Source organism: Besnoitia besnoiti, chromosome IV, assembly GCF_002563875.1.
Source record: "Besnoitia besnoiti strain Bb-Ger1 chromosome IV, whole genome shotgun sequence".
Classification (NCBI taxonomy): Eukaryota; Apicomplexa; class Conoidasida; order Eucoccidiorida; family Sarcocystidae; genus Besnoitia; species Besnoitia besnoiti.
Window position 1 is genome coordinate 1,288,277 of NC_042359.1, and position 18,096 is coordinate 1,306,372.

The 18,096-nt window shown below is 57.2% G+C and overlaps 2 protein-coding genes across 2 annotated transcripts; both read left to right on the forward strand.

Annotated features, from left to right (window-relative positions):
* Positions 1 to 286: 286 nt before the first annotated feature.
* Positions 287 to 12,490, forward strand: BESB_053280 (uncharacterized protein; the record flags this gene model as incomplete). The annotated part of the gene is made up of 19 exons (XM_029363763.1): positions 287 to 2,322; positions 2,961 to 3,036; positions 3,406 to 3,516; positions 3,894 to 4,010; positions 4,348 to 4,465; positions 4,732 to 4,841; positions 5,181 to 5,463; positions 5,779 to 5,897; positions 6,285 to 6,357; positions 6,581 to 6,663; positions 6,997 to 7,904; positions 8,119 to 8,236; positions 8,828 to 8,904; positions 9,353 to 9,703; positions 10,373 to 10,416; positions 10,800 to 10,983; positions 11,141 to 11,295; positions 11,719 to 12,062; positions 12,425 to 12,490. The coding sequence occupies 19 exons, from the start codon at positions 287 to 289 to the stop codon at positions 12,488 to 12,490; spliced, it is 5,373 nt and encodes a 1,790-aa protein (XP_029219686.1).
* A 3,797-nt stretch (positions 12,491 to 16,287) lies between these two features.
* On the forward strand, positions 16,288 to 16,548 carry BESB_053290 (uncharacterized protein; the record flags this gene model as incomplete). Its single annotated transcript, XM_029363764.1, has 1 exon — positions 16,288 to 16,548. The coding sequence occupies one exon, from the start codon at positions 16,288 to 16,290 to the stop codon at positions 16,546 to 16,548; it is 261 nt and encodes an 86-aa protein (XP_029219687.1).
* Positions 16,549 to 18,096: the final 1,548 nt, after the last annotated feature.

Genomic DNA, 18,096 nt, shown 5'->3' on the forward strand with positions numbered 1-18,096 from the left:
CACCCACCCCCTCCGTCTCTTCTTTTTTCTCTTCTCTCTACTCCGGCGTGTCTCGGTGCCTGCTATGTATCTGTGTGCGTTTTAGGGTTCAGCGGCGGCGTTCAGGGGCAGCTGGTGAGCAACATGTGTTTTGTAGTCTTCGCGTCTCCCCTGTGACTGCGCAAGTCGCGCTTCCTTTCCAGCGAAGCGTTGGGCAGAGGCATTGTTGTCTCTGGGCTCTCTGCTGCAGAGAGAGAAGAAGAAGGGCGGAGGATGGCGAACAGGGTTGCGCACGTCTCAAGAGAGAATGGCGCCGCCTCGCTTTTTCTACAGCGACAGGCTGCTCGGACGGAGAGTCGACAGAGACGCGGTGGCGTCTTCGTCCTTTCTTTCGCTCCTGCCCTCTTCCTCAGCCTCGCCTCTGTCGGGCGTTTATTCACCTTCGCTCCCAGCGTCTTTTCCCTCTCGCCTTTTGCTTCGCGCGGCGGAGACCTCACGGCGCTCGCGGCGGGAGGTCGGCTCGCTCTCGTCGCCTTCGTTTCCCGCCGCAGCACAAGGGAGACCTGTCTCCTTGGAGGGGCTTCGACGTGACGCGTACGCCTCGCCGCTAGGCAGGGCGGACGCCAAACAGGCTGCCGCCGCAATGCCTGCTTTCAGATTTCCGAGTTTTCTCGTTTCTTCTCCCTCGCCCCTGCTCACGTGGACGAACGGAAACGCTAGAATGGCGCGGATTCCGGCCTACGCGTTTCCGTGTCTCCCGAGCACCTCGGCGTCGCTGTCGCGGCGGGCTCGTCGGGGGGAAGCCTGTCTGGGCTTTTTGCGAGCCTCTTCTTCAGTGTCTTGTCCTGCCTCTGCGCTGGGCTCGTCGCGCTTCTCGTCTTTTCGCGCGTTTTCGTCTTCGGCTATGACTGCTTCTCCAGCGTCTCCCTCCGCTTCTGCATCCCCGCTGTTCCTGGAGAAGTTCTTGGGCGAGAACGAGCGATCGGGCGCCTCCGCCTTTTCCACTCCCCCCCGCGTTCAGGCGCCTCCTCTCTCGCTGGCGGCGAGGCCGTCCGCCTCCGCAGGCGGCTCGTCCTCTCCCCTTTCGTCTTCCGCTTCGCCTCCGCCCGGCGCGGCGTCGGCTGCGTACTCGTCTGCGTCGGCTGCGTCCTCGTTTGCGTCTGAGTCGTCGCGGGCGCCTGCCTCTGTAGACCAGCCGCGACCTCTGTTTTTCGCCTATGGAGCCTCGAAGGAGGTGCAGCTTCGGGCTGTTCTTCCGCTTCTCGAATCGTCAACCGATCCGCTCTTCGTGACCAGTCTCCTCCTCTCTCTGCACGCCCTGCTGCACGTCTGGCCGCTAGTGCTCGCGTCGCCCGAGCTTCGCGCTTGCTCCTTGGTTTTTCCGCTTCTTCCTGCATCTCCGCCGGCGTCGTCGGCTCCTTCTGCGCCGCTGTACGCGTCGTTTCTGGCGCAGTTCGGCGTCCGCGAGGCACATGTCGAGGGCCTCCTGGCTGCCGCAGGCGCGTCCGCGCTCGATCTTTTGCTGTTGCTGTCGCTGCTCCCGCACGTCAGCTTGGCGCAGCAGCCGCCGGCGCGGTACCAGCCGACCTTCCTCGCGCCGAACGGCGAGCCTGCGACTGCTGGGGCGGATGCCGCGCGCGAGACCGACGCACAAGAAGAGGCGCCGCAGCTGATGCGGGTCAGCCTCCGCGACGCCCTGCCGCTGCTACTCGCCGCCTTCCACCCGCAGCGTCCCGGCGTGGACCGCGACTTGACCTCGCGGCTTGTCAGCCACTTCACGCAGGCCTCGCTGCTTCTGCTTCCTCCTCTTCCTCCTCGCGCCCCAGCCTCCTCTGCCTCTTCCGCGGGCGAGGTGGCGACCGGCGAGGACGCCGCGCGCGTCGCCTCACGCCGGTCGCTCGCGCAGCCGCCGCCGCCGCGCGCGGCATCTTCGCCGGTCGTCTCGCCGTCTATCGCGCCGGAGCTCGCGCTGTGGCACCAGCACACCGTCCTCTCCCTCACGCCGCAGACACTCCGCTTCATCCCACAGCTGCCTGTGCGTCTGGCGGCCGCCCTCCACGCGGCGCGCGTCCGCCTGCCGCTCCTGCCCTCGCCGCTGCCGCTGCCGGCGCTCGCGCCGCCGCCTGTCGCCTCCGCCGGGGGCCTCGCGCCGGCGGGGTCCCCTGCAACCCCAGGTCTCCCCCCAGCGGCGGGCAAGGCGCGTGCGCCTCGCGCCTGGAGCTTCGGCAAGCCCCGCGAAGAAGACGAGCTTTCCGCCGCGGGCGTCGCGCAGTGGGAGGTCGTGGATCAGGTCGGCGCGGTGGTGCTGCTTAACCAACTCGACGTCGTGGAAGACCTCATTTGGTGAGCGGGAGGGGGCGGCGGCCGCCGCCCTGCTCGGCGGCAGGGCGCGGGCCTTTCGCTGTGGGAGCCCGAAGGCGGGGCTTGCGCAGCCACAACGAGCGCTTTAATGTGGGCAAGAAGAAGCGTTGTGAGCCTCTGCTTCGCGTCTGGCCGCGGCGTCGAGTTGCATCCAGACTCGCGCACGCACGAGGCGCTTCAGTCTGATGCAGCGGGCGCTCGATTGAGAGACTTCGCCCCCGCGAAACGCGTTAAACTCGGCTCTGCGGAGTCACATCGGGCGAAATGGCGGCGGAAAGACACAGCGGCAGGAACAACGAGCGATGCGCTTTGGGATCTACGAACGAGGGCAGTTATATATCTGTCGGTTTCGATGTGTGCACTGTATCAAGCTGTACATGTACCTGCCGCACATGCATCGCCGTATCGTTTCATGTTTATAAGTGGGGACACATCGATACGCCTACCACATACATGGAGAAGAGTCCAGGTGCGAAGACGGAGTTTTCTTGCGCGATGTTTTTGGTTGAATCTCCTTTGCTTGAGGAGGGCTCTCTGGCGACGTGGCCTGCTGCGTTAGGGCGGATTCATGACAGTGTCGCGAAGAGAATTTTTTTTTATGTGGATGTGTCTCTTCGTAGGAAGATCAACTGGTCGCGACTCTCCGTCAGCGCAACCTGTCGTTTTTTCCGCGAGGTCTTCGACTCCCGACATCTGGTGAGGTGGAGGAAAAACAGAAAAGGAAAACGCGATTGCTTGCGCAGGCAATAGACAGACACCAGGAAGGGGTGCGAGGAGGGACGCGTCGAGAGGCAGCAGCAGAGAGCGGGCGCTGAGCAGAACGATGAGGCGAAAAACGAAAAGCCGAGAGGCAAGCTTCTCGTCCTTTCATGGCGTGCGTGTGACCACCAGCGCGATCAACAGTCGCCGGCGCATTTCCCAGGCGTCGCCCTGATTGTCGCGAATCTCTCTCGTCTCGCCCGTGTTTTTCAGCGTCCTGCGTGTGTGTGTTATCCCCTCTCGGCTCCGCGTTCTCGGTGTGTGGCACGTGTTAACGAGGCTTGCTGTGCTCTCGATGTCTCGCAGGTGTTGAGCGGCCTAGCCATGCAGAAGGCGTTTGCCTCTCTCTCGTCCCGCTTCGGCATGCTTCAGCTCCCCGACATCGCGAATCTGCTTCACGGCATTCAGAGCCTCCAGGTGAGCAGCAAGATAGCGTCCAGCATGGCACACAGTACAACACATGCATCTATTCATACATGCGCACCGCGCACCTATATGTATATATATGTATATATGTATTTGTGTATATATGTATATATGTGTGTAGGTGTATATATATGTATGTCACACGTGCGTATATATGTCCACCTACGCGTTTCTCTTTCCGTCTTGGCGCAACCTGGGATATATCTGAAGGCTCGCCTCGATGGGCGATTGCGCATTTCAGGTGCGGAAGGCGACATGCGCCTAGCCAACACAGATTGGGAAGGCGCGACGGGCTGTAGATCAGTGCGAGTCCGTGCCTCGCGTTTTTCGTAATCGACGGTTTTTGTGGTTTGCTCTCCTGCATGCAGCGCGTGACTCCGCAGGAACAGCGAGAGATTGTCTGCAGCAGCGCGGCGTGTCTGTCGCTTATGTGGCCGCATGCGCATCGCTTCTTGCCGCTCTTCTCCCTCGACGAACTGACCTTTGTAAGTCGCTAAAGGCCACGCGCTGCGGCGGTCCTTTGGCATAGGTGATCATGCTTGCCTACTCAGATATTTTCCATTTAGCATGTGCATCCAGACCGTGTGTATGCATATATATATATATATATATATATATATATACACCGGTAAGTTGAACTTTGCATGGCCGTCTTGTGTTTTTTCAGTGAGTGTCTGAGATGCAGTGCTGTTGCGCACTCCTGCTGTGCGAGCTGCAATAGGAGCCGCAGATGCCTGTGAGCGGGGCCTGACCGCGCGTTTCTGTGTTCAACTTGTCGAAGAGGATTACTTTTGATTTCCTCTTATTTTTCGCGTTTCGCAGGCGTGCGAGGTATTCGCGCACGAGGTCTTCATCGCGGCGGTCGCTGCGAGCGGAGCGCATCGCATGAAGACACTCAGCTTCCGCCGCCTTGCGGTGGAGTGTCGCCGGCAGGAGTGCTGTGAGTGGATGCCAAATGAACTACACGGGAAGATGAAAAGATTTCTCTCGGGCAAAGGCTGGATGAGTCGGGCATGTGGGGAAGGGCCGCGCTGAGAGAAAGGCGAAAGCGCGCGGGGGGCGAGGGCGACGTCGGTCCGAGCCGCGGGGTCTCTTTCGCGCAGAAAAAATCGTGAAAAATACAGTAAAAAACCGAAACATTCGTGTCACAGCCTCGGCGTGCCTTCTGCTGCTCCTGCGGGTTCGTGGCGCTTTCTTTCGCTTCAGACGCCGCGTTTTTTGCTCAGGAGGGCGAGGCTTGGAAGCAGCTGCTCGACGCCCTCGTCGCGCGCAGGGAGTCGTGGTCGCTGCAGTCGTGGATCCGATTTCTGAAGATGGTAAACGAGGGAAGCAGCGGCTGCGTGTCTCTTCATCAACATCTACCATATTGCTCTTTTCTTGATACACGTAGTTGTGTATATTAGTCGGATAGACAGAGACGGACTAGATGCATATACATCTACATAGATAGACAGGTGAAAATCTAGATAGATAGATAGATAGATAGAAATGTATATATACATATCCATATGTCCCTATCTATTTATCTACCTATATATATATATATATATATATATATATCTGGGGGTTATAGGCTTGCAGGAGACCCATCTGTCGGCGTTTATTCTCCTTACCGCGTGATTCCGAGGTTCATTTTGTCTTCTGTTCGCGTGCAGCTGGATCCTCTTGTGTCTCTGCATCAGCTGCGGAACGAGGCGCTTTGCGCGCCCTTCTCCAGGACGCTGGCGCCGCCCTCGCCGCTCGTAGCTCGCGTTCACCAGTTGCTCTGCGTCGGGTTCGGCGCGCCGGAATTCGTGGACCGGCTCGTCTCTCCGCTGCCGCAGGCCGGCAAGCAGACCCGCGACGCGATTGCCGAGGAAAACCTCGCAGTCCTCCGCAGGCACCTCGCCACGCTTTCGCTTCACGAAATCATCGACTTTCTCGTGGGATTTCGCACTTGTACGGCCCGCGTCAAACGCCAGCGAGGCGATGCGAAAAAAAAAACTCGAGCAACCCCGCTGCGCACGCGAATGCAGGGGGGCGAGAGCGCGACAGATGCGTGTTGGGAGACCTAGTCGTGGATCATCACGTCTGAGAAGCCTATTCGCATGCCTCGCACTCGAATCCGCGGGTTCAGACCACGCACAGGTGTAGAACAAGCATCCATTCAAAAGCGTGCGCGCATTCATATATATATATATATATATATATATATATGTATATGGTCTTTGTGTTCGATGGGTTGACGCGTCTCGGCGTGTTTTGAATGTTCAGACGGTTACGTAAATCGCCCTCTGCAGCGCGTGGCGCTGACCGAAGCTGTTCGCCGCGTGGAAGAAGATAATTGGAGTCTCACTCCCGAGGATCTCTGCAGACTCATCGTCGCTTCAGAGGTAAACTCGCCTGCGCCTGCAGCCGGTTTGTCTCCGTCCCCGCTTTGCCTTTTCTCTCGCTCAGTGCCTGTGGCTTGGGAGGGCTTTCGAGGCGCCTCGGATTTAAGGCAGTTGCGCAGGCATAGAACCGATTTTTCGCCCTCTTATGGTTGAGGGTTTAGAGTTTCACCTTAAAGCCTGTGTGGCGTGTTTTTTGCCTGTCTCTGTGGGGTGCGCGCGTGCGGCAGGCCCTCTCCGTTCGCGCGGCTGCACTGGACGTGTTCGCCTTTCTGTCTTGTGCTGGCGCCTCCACGGCTGCCGTTCTCCATGTCCGTGTGCGTCCTTTCTGCGCTGTGGGTGACTGCGTTCCCTGTGCAACGTCTCGGGGCTCTGTGATTCGGTTTTCAGGACTTGGTGCTTGGCAATCCGATTCGAAGGGTCATCGACCAGCAGCTGCGGCAGCTCTCGCTCGACACGGAAGGTAGGCGAGAGTCGGTGCGCGCAGACCCGCATGCATAGACACCTGCGTCTTTCCCTCGCCTTCGCCGGCGGAGCCCCCCGCTGCAGGTGGGCGTGGCTCTTCTTTGCCTACACACGCGTGCCTTTTTGCCTGATTTGCGAGGCCGCCGCAAGAGAGCGTGGGCATGGACAGGGACGGATGTGAGCCCGCGTTGCACTCTGCTGCATTAACGTTGCGTCCACAGACTTGGCTGCGCTCATGGCACTAGTTGTGGCTCTGGAGCGCCAGCCCGCCCTCGGCGTCGCCGCTCTCTTCGACCTGCGAAAGGTAATTCTTTTTCACCCGCGTCGACTGCGCCGAGGTGCCGTCGTCTACGCATATCCGGTCTCGGCATCTTGTTGTTCTGTGCGCATGCCTTCATCTCTTTTCACCTGTCCTTCTGTCGGCCTATTTCTGCACATATGTATATACCACTTTCTCTTTCCATATATATCTATCTATGTTTATATTTATGTTTTGGTTTGCGGGGCTGTGGCTTGGGAGCAACGGCGTCACTCCAGGGTTGTTGTCAGAATGTGCGTTGCGTATGTTACAGGCGTGCGGGAAGCTGGTAATGTGTTGATGCACATGCTTCACTTTTCGGCGTGTGCGTTTTTTCAGCATATCGACAGCCGCGTGGCCGGCTTGACTGCAGCGGTGGGGGAGGGCGACGTGGCGTACGCGGTGAGTGCGGAGTCGCCGATGACGACGAGCATGTCTTCAGCGGCTCCGAAGCTGCCGCTGTCGCTTCTCCCGCTGTTGTTTGTGTACCTCTTTTCGCGCCCGAGTTCGCTCACGGCTTCATCGTCGCTGCTGCCGCGCGGCAGCGGCGCGGCGGCGTCCTTCGCCGTCGCGTCTTCGCCGAGCAGCTCGACGTTTCTGTCGCCGCTCTCCTCGTTCCTGCGGACGCTGATTCCGGAGCTGCTTTCGCCGTTCCTCTCTGCGCTCGATCTGGCGATGCTTCTCGCACCCCTGTGCACAACTGAGGCGCCGCTGTCCTGCTACGCGTCGCACTTCCCCACGACCGCGGCGCTGCCTCCCTTCGTGCGCTTCCGACACGAGGCGTCGAGCGGGGGCAGCAGGCCGCCGGTTGAGCACGCTCTAGGAGGGGGTGGAGAGGGCGCGGGCGAGGAGGCGAGCGCCGCGCAGCAGTCGGCCGCTGCGTGCGGCTTCGCGGCGTCGTCGCTCTCCGTCTCCGAAGCGGCGAACGCGCGCTTCTCGGGGAATGTCGCCCTGGTACGACGCCTCTGCCGCGCGGCTCGCGACGCGGTGCCCTACACGCCCCTCGCGCTCCTCCGCGTGGCGACAGGTCACGCAATCCTGCATGCGCACGCGAACCACATGCTGGTTGTCGCCAGGGCGACGCACAAGCCCTCGCCCGAAGCGGCCAACGACGAGCAGGATCTCGCGCGCCTCAACGCGAACCATGCCAACAAGGTCATCAAAGGCGTCCTCGGGAACGCGAAAGCTGCCGGCGCGGACCCTCCCGCCGGCGCGGGCGACGGCATCGCCGCCGACCTCGCCCTCGGGTAAGCCGACCACGATACGCCGCACAGAGGCCGCCGACACCGCCGCCCGCGGCTCGGCTCTCGTTCGCCTGCGAGCCGAGCTGGCGAGCGCCTGCTCTGCTGTCGCAGCTCGAGGCGACTTGTGGAGGAGTAATCGCGCCCGCGGAGGCACAGCGCTCCAGGCTGACTGCGTGTGCAGGCTTGTCCACCGTCTTTTTTTGCGTTCTGTCTGCAGGCACCTCCCGACGCTGCTGCGCATGCTGAGGCTGCTTGAGATGGACTCCGACACGGGACATCTGCAGAGGCTCCTGAATGTCCTTCTCGTCGCCGACCTCTCGCTCCTCACACCGCACGTACGCGCCCTGACTCGATGAAAAGACCGCCAACAAGAGTATCTGTGCTCCCAGCGCTCGCTGTGCATGTGCGCGTCTCAGGATGCTTGTCGCCTGTGCAGTATGCTCGTTGTATATATATGTATTATATTTCTTATGTGTCAGTGCCGGATATGTTGTGACGCTGGTGGTCGGTGCTTGAGCACGGCTTTCGCAGGAGCAAGCTGTAAAGGTGAGAAAGTTTGCCGGCGTGGATGCCTCCCGCTCGAGTTATTCGAGCCGACTTGCGCTCTGCAGACTCGGTGTCTGCGGGAGATTTAAGTGCCTGCAGACGCCGCAGCATCTCGCGAGGGTGGCTCTGCGGATAGGAAAAGATGACCAGCGTATAAAACCGTCCATATTCATGTGTGAGTGTGTTGCGCCGGCGGAGGAAAAAAACTGCCCGCGCGCGTGGAGCCTCCAAGAGCTTGGCGTGCAGTCTCCGGATTGCTCTTCCGCTCTCTTCTTCTATCACATCACTTGCCTTTCGCAGCCGCGGCTGTCTCTTTCCTTCGCACGGCATTTTCCGTGACTTTGCCTGCGGGTTTTTTTTCTTTTCTGTGTCTTCTGCAGCGACTACTCGACTTGATGGAGGCTTTCGTCGCAGCTCGCACGCGCTTGGGACCTGTCTTGCAGAGGCTCCTCTCCTGGTACGCCGACGCGCGGGTGCCGCTTATTTATCAGTGTCCCTCTTCGTTTGCTTCATGTATATTTATATATATATATATATATATATAAGTGCTGGGTTGTTTCGGTTTGTGGGCGCGTCTCCCCTCGTGGCCGACTGGGCGATTCCGCGCCATATGTTTATGGATTTCAGTGTCACACAGTCGCATCCGATACTCTTATAAGTATTACTGAGATGGCCGCACACATACGCACTGTATGAAGATCGTCGTCTGCACTACCGAGGAACTGGTATGTCCCTTTCTTTTCTCCTTTTGCTGCTTTCGTTCTGCCACAATCTTCCTCTTCCTCACCCTGCTCGGACGCTCCCTCCTGCGCTCGCACCTCCCACTCTTGTCGTTCGTGAGGCCTGCGTCCCTTTGTCCTGTTGATGTTTCTTCTCTGCTTTTCCTATCCGCCCTGCGTTTGCAGGTTCGGGGATCATCTGCTGCGCACGGCGCCGCCTTCTGCGTGTCTGCTCGACTCGCTTCTGGCGGAGATCGCTCTCTGCGCCGCGACGCTTGACTTTGCGCATCCTGCGTTTCAGCGAGCTGCGGTGGAGCGCCTTCGCATGCTGCAGATTGCAATGCAGGCGTCGCCGGCGGCCAGCGAAGTTGAGGCGAGCGGCGGGGCGTACGCCAGCGAGCCCAGCTTCTCGCGCCCGCAGGGCTTGGACGAAGGCGAACATAACGCGCTGCAGTACGAGATCGCCCCTGCAGAGGCACTCCGCATTCAAATTCGCATCCTCCTCGGCCTCGCGCCGGTGACACCGATGACGAAAAAGTAGGAGGAAAAGCCCACGCCGGCACCAGCGTCTGCATGCAGGTGGAATCGGACATCGGGGCAGTCAGAGATGAAGGCTGCATACCAGCGGTTTGTAACCGTTGTGCCGCTTCACGTGCCAGGCTTCTCACAGTCGTAGATATAGGCATCTACATACCTAGTCGTGTACCTTCACATGTATATATAAATATATATATAAATATTTATGTGCGTCTGAGCGTCTACGGGCGGATGCATATGCCTGAATCTCGGTAGCTGGAAAAAAAGAAGTGAAGTGGAGTTCGTCCATGGTGATTTGAACGAGATCTCACTTGAGCACACGCGACTGGCTTTCATGGCGCCTACAAGCATATATATATATATATATATATATATATATATATATATATATATAGGGTTTAGGGTTTAGGGTATATATATATATATATATAGCTGTCGATATAGGTATATTTTACATGTGCGTACTTCTGCTCTACTGCCACGTGGGCCTGTTTACAACTGTATATATATACACATATATGATGTATATGTATGTGTATATATATATATATATATATATGTACGTACGCGAGCCGGTTATCAGGTTGCCGGAATTCGTTTTGCAGTCTTTTCCCTCCGTGACGCCTTCTCACCTTTCACCATACGGCTCTGTATTTCTCCTTTTTTCAGCCTAGCTGACCACTTCCGCTTCTGTGTTCGGCGCGTCGCAGAGCGTAAGTCCGGACAGTCAGCAAAAGTGGTGAATCTTTCTACATCATGCGTATGTATGTACATGTGTATGACTCTCAGTCTATACATAAATGCTAGAGGGAGCATAGTGAGAGCGCCGACGCGGCTGTGTCTCCCGTGGCTACAAGCGACGAGCTGCGCGGTGCCCCTCGACGTGCATATTCGATTTATTGGCCTATGGATATGTATCTATTTATATATATGTACGTACTCCCCATCAAATATGCATATACACGGCGTAGCCAGTCGTATGCACAGGCTGATACATGTGTGTATAGTATGTGTGTGCGCCCTAGGACTAGAGGCGAGCGGATGCGTCGTGAGGGAGTTTTTTGGGCGAGTGATTTCCGCGTTTTTCCTTTTTCAGGCGTTGAGGTCGCGCGGCAGCGCAAGGAGGAGATCTCCGTCCGCGACGAAGACCTGACTGGCTTGTACGAGTTCTATCTCTGTCTGCTTCTCCGCGGTCCCTCGCATTTGCATCTGCAGGAAACCGACCCCGAAGACAAAGAAATGATTAACTTCCTTCTCCAAGACCTCCCGAGGCTTAAGTGGTGAGGCGCTCGTCCTGGTCCCCTCTGCGCCGAGCGTTCCCCGCCAGATGCTTGTTCTCTCCGCCACTAGATGCGCACACAAATAGGTCTATACATCAGTCGATCGAGCTATGACTGGAGCTGCGTTCCTGGCGGATGCATGCGGTGTGCGGTTCAGGCTCGAACGCGAGCGCGCGCGAACGGCCAGTTTCCGCTTGACGGAGGAGAGCCGACAAATCAGCGCCGCGCTTCGGCGTCGCGGGCTGGAGTCGATGAAACCAGTCATCACGGGAATCTGTTTCTGCCACTTCGCCTCAGTCTCTGCGCCGCGCGGTAAGGCCCTTGGTGGCGCTCGAGTTGAGGCCGCGCAGGAAAGCGCACCCTGGCGTCGCTTGCATCGGTATCGATGCGTCTCGCGCAGCGTCTCCGTGCAAATTCTCTGCCGTCTCGCGGTCGCTGAGCTTGATGTTGCTGTACGGGGGAAGGAGAGCTCGCCCTTCGATCCCTCTGTCCCCCCATTTCCCGCTGAAAGTGTCAACTAAAACCCTCCGCAGTAGAGGCGCCAAATGCACCTTCGCTGGTTGGGGCCTAGGTATCGCCGAATGAGATTCGCAGTCGAACCAAAACGCCGCAGCGCTCTCGTTTGCCTGGCGCGACGCTTCAGGCCGCTCGGCCGCTCGGATCTCTCCTCCGCGTGGTGCTGAGGTGTCGTCCTCTCCAGCGCAGCCACAATTTTTTTTCCTGCTTTCTCCGCAGAGGGAGCCGCGCGAGGCCCGACGGGCGTCGCCGTGCTGTGCGTGCCTGAGGAGGAGACACTCGCCTCGTGGACGGTCGACGAAGGCTGCGCGGACGATGCGCTGCTGGATCGCGGCGACGGAGGGCGCTTGGTGACGCGGAGCGAGGACACCGACGAGAATCTCTCTGCCAAACGCGAGGCCGAACTCGCCGGTCGGAGCACGGAACATATCGCCCGCGAACGCTGGGAGGACCGGCTGGCAGCCTGGAACGCGAATCCTCTCCTGCCCTTCGGCGAAAGCCGAAAACGCATCGCCCACCTCAAAAAAGCTGGATGGGTCGTCCTGCCTCTCTTCCTCACCCAGGTCCGTGAATCGCACATGCGCGCCGACGACTCTCCACTTGCATGCGCAGACAGGTGCATGAGGTCATGAGGCTACGAAAAAAAGGCATAGTCTATACGTATAGAGTATGGCGGAGTGACAACCAATTAAGAAAATCACGTGTAAAGAAGAAAACAATATTCTAGTTTGTCTACAAAAACAATAAGTTAAAGGTTTATGCGTGAAGGTTTAACTTGGGTTTTTCGGCTGCGGTGTAAATCTGTTCCGCAGCAGGGCGTCGCTAGGGCTGTTTCGTGGTATCTAATGGAGACGACTCTTGGACGGCGACCTTGCGTGGTCTTTCACTGTGGTGATTGACGTCTGCGTTCTCGTTCTGTTTGCAGTGGCGTCAGCTGCGCTCGGACTACGAGCGGGACGAATTCCTTCGCTGCCTCATCAACCTTTCTTAGAAGTCGACGGCGGAAAAGCAGAGCGATCATCTCCCAGTCGCCTCCCGTGTGCTGCCACCGCGGTGCGGAATCTTTTCACGTGTCACCTGTAGGCCACAAAGTGAAGCAGGCTTCCACAGATAACCCCACGTCTGTTCCTGTATACGCATATGTGTTTGTGTGTGAACTCGACGTCACTCTCTCTCACGCAGTGCAGTGCCTGCTGCGGACATCGTCGAGTCGATTTCTTTCGTCCTTGATCGACACCTCGCCGCGTCGTTTCCAGTCAAAACGCTCGGATGTCGCGTCCCTCGCCTCGGAACCAGAAAAAATAAGGATCTGTTTCAGCTTGACGACGCGTAGCCAAGCGGTCTGCCAGGTTGACCGAAAGAACGGAAGTCTCCTGATTTCTTTTCTGATTGTCTGTATTTCCTCCCTGCGTCGGAACAGCGGTGCTCAATATCCTCGCGTTTGCTTTCGCCTCGCAGCGCCCCTTCTCTCTCTCCCTTTGTCACATCCCAGCAGTTCTTGCCTCGCGCCTCCTCTCTCTTTAGGGTTGAGATTCGGGTATCCTCGCCATGCTGTCACTTAAGGTCCTCGGGCCACGGCCTACCAGCGCGGGATGCATCGCTGCGAAAGAACCGCTGGGCGAATACGATTCACTCCTGGAATCACTTCACGATCCGGCGAGTAGTCATTGCTTTCTTGCTGGTGTCGGGTACAATCAGTGTCACGAACAGTAGACGCAGAGAGGCACAAATTTGGTAATGGAGACCGAAGGCAATCCCCCAGATACTAGGAAGAGGAGAAACCCGCTGTAGAAAGTATTCGGTGACGCGCCAGTGTCATTCTTTCTAGTAGGCGTTGCATAGGGTCTCTCTACTGCGGCAAAGCCAGGTGCGAGGGAAACAACAGACCTAGATCTGAGGCTAATCACCCGGGCTCTTGATCTAGACTGTAGGTCTCTGTGTAGGAATCCGCAGGCATGCATACGCGCACATACGCATATCTAAGATATGAACGTTGTGTTCCTCTCCTGCCCTTCGGAGGAAATCAGCGTGGTGCTCCTCATTTCACAATATTGAATAATAAGACTGGCGTCCCGTTTCTTGCGTTTAGCGTGATCTCTTGTGCCACTTGTCTAGCACCGCAAGGCGATCTCTTTGGATCGTTTTTGTCTTCTCAAGCACAAAACGGAAGTATACATACGGGTGTGTGCTTGCAGTGCAAGCATGTTTGCTGTGGCAAAAAGAATCAAACTATTGAATTTGTTCACTCGAGACGCTTGCTACAGGTTCCCTTTCATCACGGGTAACACGTCGACATGCAGTGACTGCAAAAAAGCCAACACATGTGCTTTTTAGCACAACGTGTTTCTCTACCTCCAGAACGCGTGTCGTACACACCGGATGCCTCTGTTCGCTCTCTAGAGCATGCCACTTGCTATCACGACCGTGTTCCCTTTTTTCGGCGAGTCGGCGCTTGCGAGGCTCAGTCTGCTGCGCTGGCCGCAGCGTTAATCCTCGTGTTTCGCATCGCAGATCGATGTAGGAGCAAGACCAATCCAAAGGAATAAATCAGAGTTCGAAAAACATGCATTTCCCGGCCGTCGCCCGCGACACTGTAGACTCGCAACCCCGTCCCATACGCGGCGATGGCGTCCATTCGAACCTCGTGGGTAAGCCACAGCGACAGAGAACGAACCGAGCCCTTGAGCGAGGCGGTCTTGAAGGCGACAGTCCTCCCCCACTGGTAGACTGGGGCAAACAATCGAAACGCAGTCTACCGCAGCACCCGCACGCGTCCGCGATCCATGTCTCTCCTCCATTCTTGGTATGCGGCACGCGTAGCCGAGACGCCGGCGGCCAGGATCGCCACGCCGAGCAGGCTGCACGTAGTGACAACCAGGATAGAGGCGCCTCCCATGACGCTGCCGCGGGGGTGATGAAACGCGGGGGCTCGTGCACGCAGAGGGGCGCCAGGGGGCAGTGACGCAGTTTCAGTCGAGGATTCAGCGGCAGGCCGGTAGAGAGGCAGCGCAGGAACGAAACAGCGACAGGAACTTGAAACGCGAACCGGCGAAGCAGGTGAACCGTTGTATGCGCACACAACGGAAGCAAAAGAAGGATTCAGAGGTGCACAAGGAATGAAGGTTTTTTCTGGAAAAGCCCACACACAGTTGATTCAGCCTGCAAACACGCCACCCTACTCGGAGGGAATAAAACCATATCAAACTACAACCTCCGGACAAATTCTGATTGAAGGCCCTCACACGCCAGCAGCTACAAGATGCATGGCCTCAGGCTCACGGGAAAGCAGAGGCGCAGTGTAGTGTTTGCAGCTCAACCCTGACCTGCCGGCGCGGAGAGTGAGGGCCTCCTCTCAATCAAGTCCACAGGTATGCCCACGGCTCTGAGCGCGCCACGCTAACCGACGATCCCTCCGTTTCTCTTCCAGGTAGCGAAAAATGCGCGTGGCCAGCCGAAAACCCCTCAGCTGCAGTGGGAGACGCAGAGACACAGGAGACACGATGTCTGGCTTCAGTCAGCCTCCGCAATTTTTCTGTCACACACTTCTTTGCAGCTTCGTCCAGTTGACACGGGAAGAAAGAAAGCGGCAGGCAAAGCAGGCCGCACTTTCTGGTGGTGCCTTGATCTTGAGAATTCAAGTCACGAGAAACGTCTGGGTCCTCACCCAGCCCTCATCTGCAGGCGCCAGCCGCGTCCAGCGAGCGGAACCGCCCCGGCGAGCCTCCGAGTCATTCCCGTCGACCTTCGGTTCTTCAGCAAGACGAGCATTGGTGGGATGCAGACGAGGAGCGACCGTAGATTTCACGTGAGGCAGTGAAGAGCCTCAGCCAGGACAGTTCTTGCGCATACAACAAGTCAGTGAATGCAGGACAGACACGGTACGTGTGTCATGCCGCACAGCCGTTCTACTTTGCGCTCCGTTCGACCGCGCGCGTGCGCATGCAGCCGAAGCTCGTAGAGAGAAAGTGCCTCGTTTCGAACTCACCACAACCGTTGACCGCTGTATCCGAATTCAGAGCCAAACTCTCTGAAAGGATCAACCACTGTACAAGGCTTTGGTGGCAGAATTGTGTGCGGTCTCCAGTTGCTCCTACTATCTGCGCTTCGGTCAATTCCGACTCTGTGGCAACCGGCCAGCCTGGCGCGTGACGGCGTCTGAAAGGCCTGAGAAGGGAGCACGTGGTGGATTTGCGGTGTATTTTCAAAGTTTCCAAGCGAATGTATTTGTCTAGGCGGCCTGATCTGTGCTGCCTTCTCTCCAGTCTCGTGAACAGGGGGCGCGCCTGACGCGGCTACGCATCAGGCAGAGCCAACTGCAACATCGTCGCGGGCTACTCTGATAAGGTAAGTCTTTCGCAGTTTGTGCACAGTGTGGTGAGGGGGCGTGCGCTTACCAGATGCAGACAAGCATCCAGCAGAGCGCAGAACATGTGTAGACTCAACACGCCATCACTGCAGACGCCGTCACTGCGGCTCAGTTGCGTCAATTGAAGCCAGCCTCGCGTCTCCCGACGCGTTTTGTCTTCAGTAGTGCAGTCTCCTCCAAGCCACGTAAGGGGTGCTGGCGAACCAGTGCATATCGCTACTCGACACATTGTTTGAGTGCCTCGTGTGTAGGCCCACGTGTCCTCGCTGACTGTTAATATGCTTGGACGCGGATGTGAGCTGTTTTTGCAGACATGTAAGTCACCTTCTCCTAGATGTTTCGATATCCTTGCTGCAGACTGTTTGTTCCGGATCTGCACGCAGGTTTCGACAGTTGTTTTCCCAGTTGGTTTTCTCCACAAGATGTCCGCGCGCTTCCTCTCTCTCGGGGTGCTTGCGGGCGCCGCCACTGCCTACGTGTGTGTCGATTCGTTGGGACTGACGAGAGAGAGAGTTGGATTCTACTACCGCTCCGTGGTCGGGGCGAACCAAAGTTTCGTCCCGCACTCTGTGGCGTACGAGAACCACGTTTCGATGTCAAAGCTGCTCTCTTCCTGCGGATGGGACCAGATTCTGCTTAGTATATACGGAAAAGTTATTCAGACGCTGGGCTACCATTTCTGAGCTGCATATTCTCTCTCCGCGTCAGTGCCGTCTGTGGCTCCGCAATCTAGGTTTTCTGCAGCAGTATCGGGACTCCCTGTGTCGGTTTCGAACCCGTGTAGAGCGTGTTGTTTCAGCGTTGTTCTTTATTTGATATGTTATACAGTTCTGGATCGCGGATCCAGAATTGGAAAACGTACTCGACGCCTAACGCGGATATAATTGTTCCCTCGGATGGGCAAGCATGGTTTACAGGGGTGTAATGTGTCTGAATTCTTGTGCCGTGCAGTACACGTTTCGAACTATCGTAAGGTCGTTGTGACATACACTGCTGAGAGCGAATTCCAAACTAGGCAGCCTCTGCTGCATCAGGCATTCAAGAAGTGTTAAAGATTCCTCTGCATAGTGTTTTTTTTGAGCACCTGCACACGAGGGAATGCAAGCACCCCCCCTCCCCTCTTCGTTCACGTACGCCACCGCCTGCTAGCGAGATACGGACAAGATGTGTCACATGCGCAGAAATGATATGTGACGGTCTGCAGCGGTCTGTACAGATGTGGGCTGTCTTCGCAATTTGGTGGTTAAACTTGGAAACACGACCTCGTCGGTATGCGGGAATAGCGAGTAGAGTAGCGTGTCCGAGAAGCTGACGGTTGGGGAGCAGCCGCGTCAGAGTTCACGAAGAAGCAGAATGCGTCACTCTCCGACCTCGAGGACGGAAAGTCGTCAGCACCGACAGAAGGCAAGCTGAACGAGCAGCAGGATGTTTGCAGAGAAAAGCAAGGAGTCCACCTTGTGTTCTGCCAGAGTCGTCAGCTGGTGGGTCCCATCGGATTAGAGTTGGCTGCCCGATTCTATTGAGTGTCGAAGACAACAGCAACGCTGTTCACGGAGGTTAACAATCCTTCGTCGTATCGCAGATGTTCCCTCCACACGCCGCAAACGCGCGACCCGTTTCAGCCAGAGCAACCAGTTATTTTGCTTGATGCTGACAGTAGAGGTGAACAACTCTCGCAGAACGCAACAACCGAAGAGCGACGGGCGGAATGCCGCGCGCAGCGAACAACCCCTGCCACATGGCGAATTCCCCTCACTGTCGTCTCCATGTCGGCAAAGGATATAGAAAAGGCGATATGTACGCCCGGCTTAAGACATGTACTACTGGGTAATATTACAATCAAGTAGCACTGCGGCGCCATGTTTTTATAAATCATTTATGGCTGTCATTAGCAGCGCATTAGCCTTATCAACGCTGCTGAAAAAGGACATGGATACATGACTCCGACGCAAGTCGTCGGTAGCCAACGGAGTAAGGACCTCGGCCTCCTCTGACAAATCCCCGATTCCGCCGTGCGCTTTGGCGCTCGAAGATCTCCGGTTGAACCAGCTTCGTTCCCCGACGTAACCCAGAGGCCAACGAGATATCGAACAGCAACAGTGTAACGCGGCGGTCACACAAGGCGGTCTCCGTGGAGCCTTCGCATGCCCAGCCGCCCAGGCTACCGTTAGCGTTGCCCCGGTAGACACGCCTTTTCACTTGTCATGAGCATGCTACAAGGCAAACGGTTT